This window comes from Mesoplodon bidens (genome assembly GCF_964165515.1).
Source record: "Mesoplodon bidens genome assembly, chromosome: 4".
Classification (NCBI taxonomy): Eukaryota; Metazoa; Chordata; class Mammalia; order Artiodactyla; family Ziphiidae; genus Mesoplodon; species Mesoplodon bidens.
In genome coordinates this window covers 24192511-24199007 of record NC_138160.1, presented here as the reverse complement: position 1 = coordinate 24199007, position 6497 = coordinate 24192511, and the positions used below count along the sequence as shown (strand labels likewise).

General features: G+C 36.1%; 1 protein-coding gene across 1 annotated transcript; it reads right to left on the bottom strand.

Annotated features, from left to right (window-relative positions):
* Nucleotides 1-1054: 1054 nt before the first annotated feature.
* LOC308616582 (profilin-1-like) lies at nt 1055-1477 on the bottom strand (the record flags this gene model as incomplete). The annotated part of the gene is made up of 1 exon (XM_081232897.1): nt 1055-1477. The coding sequence occupies one exon, from the start codon at nt 1475-1477 to the stop codon at nt 1055-1057; it is 423 nt and encodes a 140-aa protein (XP_081089023.1).
* Nucleotides 1478-6497: the final 5020 nt, after the last annotated feature.

Here is a 6497-nt window from a genome sequence, read left to right as displayed (position 1 = left end):
TTGCTGGGAATGTATTTGATACAGCCACTGTGGAGAACAGGATGGAGGCTCCTTAGAAACCTAAAAATAAAACTACCATATGATCCAGCAATCCCACTACTGGACATATACCCAGAGAAAACCATAATTCAAAAAGAGTCATGTACCACAATGTTCATTGCAGCTCTATTTACAATAGCCAGGACATGAAAGCAACCTAAGTGTCCATCGAAAAATGAATGGATAAAGAAGTTGTGGCACATATATACAATGGAATATTACTCAGCCATAAAAAAGAAACAAAATTGAGTTATTTGTATTGAGGTGTGTGGACCAAGAGTCTGTCATTCAGAGTGAAGTAAGTCAGGAAGAGAAAAACAAATACCGTATGCTAACACATATATATGGACTCTAAAAAAAAAAAAAAAAAAAACCACAGTGGTCTGAAGAACCTAGGGATAGGACAGGAATAAAGATGCAGACATAGAGAATGGACTTGCGTACTCACGGGAGGGGGAAGGGTAAGCTGGGACGAACTGAGAGAGTGGCATGGACACATATACACTACCAAATGTAAAATAGCTAGTGGGAAGCAGCAACATAGCACAGGGACATCAGCTCCGTGCTTTGTGACCACCTAGAAGGGTGGGATAGGGAGGGTGGGAGGGAGATGCAAGAGGGAGGAGATATGGTGGTATATGTATAGGTGATTCACTTTGTTATAAAGCAGAAATTAACATACCATTGTAAAGTAATTATATTCCAATAAAGATATTAACAAAAAAGACATATACGGGTACAGTTGGATTTTTATTTTTATTTTTTTTTAGAATAATCTTTTTATTAGGAAAAAAAAATAAAACCAAAACAGAAAAGTTTTCAAACCACACACAGGAGAGGCATGGGTTGGGGGAGGGGTGTCTGTCCTTCCTGCCTGGGCCACCAGCCCATGTGGTTTTGGCAGCAATAAGGGGTGTGGGGTAATGGCCCCCCAAATAAAAATGGTGTACATGTGTGTGGGATGGAGAAGCGTGCAAAAGCAGTGGGGAGTGGGGTCGGGGAGGGACAGACGAGGTCAGTATTGGGAACGCTGCAGGTGGGAGGCCATTTCATAACATTTCTTGTTGATCATACCACCCTGTACACCTTCTTTTCCCATCAGCAGGACTAGCGTCTTGGCATTCAGGGTAACAATGATATTGAAGGTGGCGGTTCCACAGGTGCTCTTGGTATGAAGGTCCATGGTAAATTCCCCATCCTGCAGCAGTGAGTTCTGGATCACAGACCATTTCTGGCCCCCAAGCATTAGCCCATTCACGTAAAAACTTGACCAGTCTTTGCCAACCAGGGAACCAACCTCAGCTGGCATGATGTTGACGAAGGTTTTCCCGGGTATGGCTGCCCAGACAGAAGGCAAGTTCTTATAGCCCATGATGACCACGTACTGACAGGTTCCTTCCACCATGAGGCTGTCGTTGTAGGCGTTCCACCCGGCCATGGCGCTGCTACTGAGGTGCTCTCGGGGCTGCTGCTGGGGCCAGGGCCTGGGCTCGGACTGCCTCAGGCTGGCAGGTGGGGGAAGGCGGAGAGCTTCGGGCGCACGCTGCTATCTGGACCACGGCTCTGCTAGCTGTGCCACAACCCTCGCACTGCCACTTCCTCTGCATTACTTTTGAATTGAAGGATGGTAACATCTTCATACCAATAAATTTTAAAACAACATTTTGCAGGAATACTGTATAAAATTATGGGTGTCGGTGCAGTATAAAAGTAATCATAGGGCTTCCTTGGTGGCACAGTGGTTGAGAGTCCAGCTGCCGATGCAGGGGACGTGGGTTGGTGCCCTGGTCCGGGAGGATCCCACATGCCACGGAGCGGCTGGGCCTGTGAGCCATGGCTGCTGAACCTGCGCATCCGGAGCCTGTGCTCCACAGTGAGAGAGGCCACAACAGTGAGAGGCCCGCGTACTGCAAAAAAAAAAAAAAAAAAGTAATTATATTTTTCTTCTTCCTAACGTGTTCAAAGTTGAAGGGCATTTAAAAAATTTCTTAAGCATCCATTAAATATAAGACAAATATCTGAAATAAAATACAATACTCTATACTTGGCTATTTACTCAAATCATTGGTGTTTAAGAAAATTTTTCAGCTTTTTATTGACAACTTGGAGTTGCATGCATTCTGGTAGGTTGATTTTATAAGAGAATAATTTGCATAAACGTAATTTTAATAGAGCAATAAAAATGTGGTTATATAAATTGTATATTAGTTTACTTCATTATTGTTTTAAAAATTATTTAGTTGTTCAATTTTTTCAAGATATTTTGAACTCAGGCATTTACTGTATCTTCTTCCTGATATTTTGATAAAAATACCCCACAGGCATGTAATATGTAGAAAAATTCAAATCTAAGACCTGGAATTGAAACAAAAACAAATCAAAATATTAGGAGGTATTTTAAAGTGAAGAATGTGTAAAGAAGTGAGAGAAATGTCAACTAGTGTGAACTGGCCTTGATCTTAACACAAACTATAGAAACCTGTACAGAGTACATGGATATTTGCTTTGATGTGGGAAAATGTAGACATTACTCTCAACGAAAAATACAATAGAAAAAAACATAAACTATCAGCTTTTAGAAATCATCAAATAATATGTGAAATAGTAATCATTAACTCACCTCTGTAAGCCAGTTGTTGTGAAAGTTAAAACTCTTGGTTTAAAGCACCTGACCATTTAGATTATCTAAATGTATAATTATCAATAGTCATAGAGGTATAAACAATGATGTATCTATAGTTTGGTATATTACACACTATTAAAATCAGTAAAATTTATATTAATGTTTGTATTCATTTGCTAGGACTGCCATAGCAAAGTACCCCAGACTGGGTGGCTTAACAGAAATTTACTTTCTCACAGTTCTGGAGGCTAAAAGTCTTAGATCAAGGTATTAGCAGATTTATTTTCTTCTGAGACCTCTCTCCTTGGCTTATAGATGGCCATCTTCTTGCTCTATCTTCTTGCGGTCTTTCTTCTGTATGTGTCTGGATCCAAATTTCCTCTTTTTATAAGGGCCTACCTCAATGACAACATTTTAACTTAATTACCCCTTTTTAAAATTCTAAATACAGTCACATTCTGAGGTACATGGGGTTAGGACTTCAACATACAAAGTTTGGTGAAATACAACTCAGACAATGACAATATTTTAACATGGAATAATCACTATCAAATACTGTGTGGGAAAATCAAGTTAGTAAAACTGCACAGAATTATTCTAAATATATTAAATACAATCATTTTGAGTGATAATCAAAGGGATTTAGTGATTATTTTACCATTTTAATTTTATGACAGGTATGTATTTTATGTATACTTAAATATTAGACTATAAATCATAGCTTCTGAAATTATTGAAAAGGAAAATACACTAAATAAAAAATTGATAATAGAAATAAAAGCAGAAATAAACTCCAAGCTCTAATGAAAGTACTGTTACCATCAAATATAGGTTATTCAAAGGCAAATTATTTATAATCAAACTTGGTAGCACTTTTAAATATAAACAGAAATATAGACTGGCCTGTAACTATAAATGATATGAAGGTGAATTTAGTTTATAAACAAGTGGGTGCCAGGAAAGTCCACTTTTAAGAAATAATTTATTCAAATTAAATTCCCTTCTCGATTTTTCTCCTGTGAAAATAGTAATAATTTTAATATCCTTGGTGTGATAGGCTGAATAAATTCCCCAAAGACATCAGTGACCTAATCCTTGGAACCTGTGAATATGTTAATTTACATGGCATAAGAGTTTGCAGATGTGCATAGATTAAGGATTTTGAGATAGGAAGATTATTTTGGATTTTCTGGATGGGCCCCAAATAATACAAAGTGTCTTTTAAGAAGGAGACACAGGGGCAATGTGATTAAGAAGCAAAGAGAAAATGGTGATGTGATGACAGAAGCAGAGAGAGATTTGAAGATGCTACATGGCTGCTGGCTTTCAATATGTGGGAAGGAGTCACAAGTCATGAAATAAGGGCAGCCTCTGGAAGCTGGGAAAGGTAAAGAAACAGGTTCCCCCTGCACCTTCCAGAATGAACTATCTCTTCTAACAGCTTAGTTTTGGACAGTGAGACTGATTTTGTACTTCTGACTTCCAGCACTATACTTTAATAAATTTGTGCTGTATTAAGACACTAGGTTTGTGGTTATTTGTTACAGCTGCAATAGTAAATTAATGAACCTGGGAATTGGAACATACCCCTTTCTCAAGGCCACATGGAAATGTGGGATTCCTGCCCCTGTGCTTCGAGACAACAGGGAGTCTCATTTCTAGTCTATCATGAAATCTTCTGAGTCCCTTTCCCAAATCTGAAAACCAGTGGTTCTTTACCCTGTCATTCCTTGATTGAACAGAAAAATCTTCAAAATGGTTGTATTTCAATACCTAGGATCTAACTCCCTTAGGTAAACTGTGAGCTATTCTTTCAGAGGTTATGCTGCTGACATTGAGTGTGGGTACAAAACCTGGCTCTGTTCTCGGCCCTGATCCTGACAAATACTCAGTCTCTGGGTATTTTTTGCATTACCTTTTTTCCCCCTCATCATCAGTACATTTCTCCAGTCTTTCTCCTCTAGGATATATAGTCTACTCCCTTGAATTAGTGAATAGGAACCATCCCAGTGCAATATCTTATTGGCTTGGGCAAGAACATTAAAGGAACAAATAATAATAATTTGGGCTAGCCTAACAGGAACAACTAAGACATATTCTTAATCCCAGAGATATTGAATTTGTTACCATCTTTATAGCACTAGGGAAGTTTTCTTCCTTCCTCTTTTGCCAAGGAACATGCCGTAATTATACAACATGGTTGAAGTTTATGTGTATCAGTAATTATGAGTCTGAGAATTGATGTAAACATTCCCTGACCTCCTTTATTATCAAGCAAAGGAGGATGGCTTTGCCTGAATAGGCTTTGTCTATTTTCTTCCTAATTGACTTAAGTAAAATGTATATTAACCTGTTTCCAGACTTTAGTTTTACTTAGAGCATTCCATGGAAACAAATCTATAGGAAGAATATAGGAGCTAGATATCAACTCATCCTGAATTCTTCACTCTTCATATTTGTATGTTAGAGTCATGGCCTGGATAATGCCTGAGACCCAAAGCTTTGGAGTGCTTTAAATAAAATAAATTGTCTTAAGTTTCAAACTACTAAAGCTCCCTGCTCTTGCGATCTCATATAGTTATTGCCCCAGGACTCGAGATAACATAATACATAAGTAGAGTTGATTGGGTTGGACAGTGAGTCAGTGAAGGTTAATCTTATTGGTATCCAGGATTTATAGGTTTGGGATTCTTCGATTTTAAATTATGTAACCAAGCACGGTATAGGCATGACATTTCAATGATATTTAAGAAATGAATTTATTGTATTATAGTTGTTGCTTATTTGGTAAAACATTTCAGCAACTTTGTTAAATAATAATTTGAAAATTTCTATCTAATAAATCAATCTAAAATATATCACCATTTTGTGAAATTTTATATTTATATATTTTGCATCAAACTGGCACTTTTAATGAGATGAATGATGGACTGTACAACTAATTATATTGTTAATCTTTGACCCTGTCATCCCATTCTATTTATTTCAATTACAATACTTTGTGAATATTATGAATTCTTTATATGATATATTAGCTTATGCATTTTTAACAAGACAAATTGTGCTGTAAAGAGGACACTATTATAATGAAACTTCCTTAAGCTAAGAGCAGAAATTCTGACACAAACATATATTTTTCAAAGAAAATTAAGAAGTATTTTATTTTTGTTGGTCATTCTTAACACAATATATTTACTAGCTTTTAAGAGAGTAAAACATAATTTAAGGATTGCCCAATGTAATTAAATAAAACAGTTCAATATTTATGGAATGCATTTATCTTTTACAGTGACGTTATTTAGCAACAACTGAGAAAAAAATCAAACATAAGCTATTTATTAAAATTATAAGCATTTAAATGAGACAGTACAAAAAATAAAGTGATTGCATTTGCCCATTTGAGTGTCTTTTCTGGCTTGTAGAAATTTCCTTTTCACTCAATGATTTCATCATTTTGTGCATGGAAAATATGAATACAAAATGAATCAATTCTGATGAAATGAAAATATTTCCAGTAAAATAGCTTGATCATTCCAAATATGATATATATGTGTGTGGGTAGTTAATGAAGTCATTCATTTCTGCCATCATTTCTATTACTTAACACTATCTTATTAAGATAAATGGATTAAGAGAATAAAAATAAGTATGAGGTCATACCAGTAGAGAGAAGAATATATAAGCATTATTTCTTATATAGGCAGTTATTACTTATACAAGAACAAAAAAAGGACAGAAGAAATTACCACAAATTATTTTAATTTGTATTAAAATTACAAAGCAAGGAATCTACTACATATCTATTAAACAACAAAGCAAGCTTGCAATTGTGGTA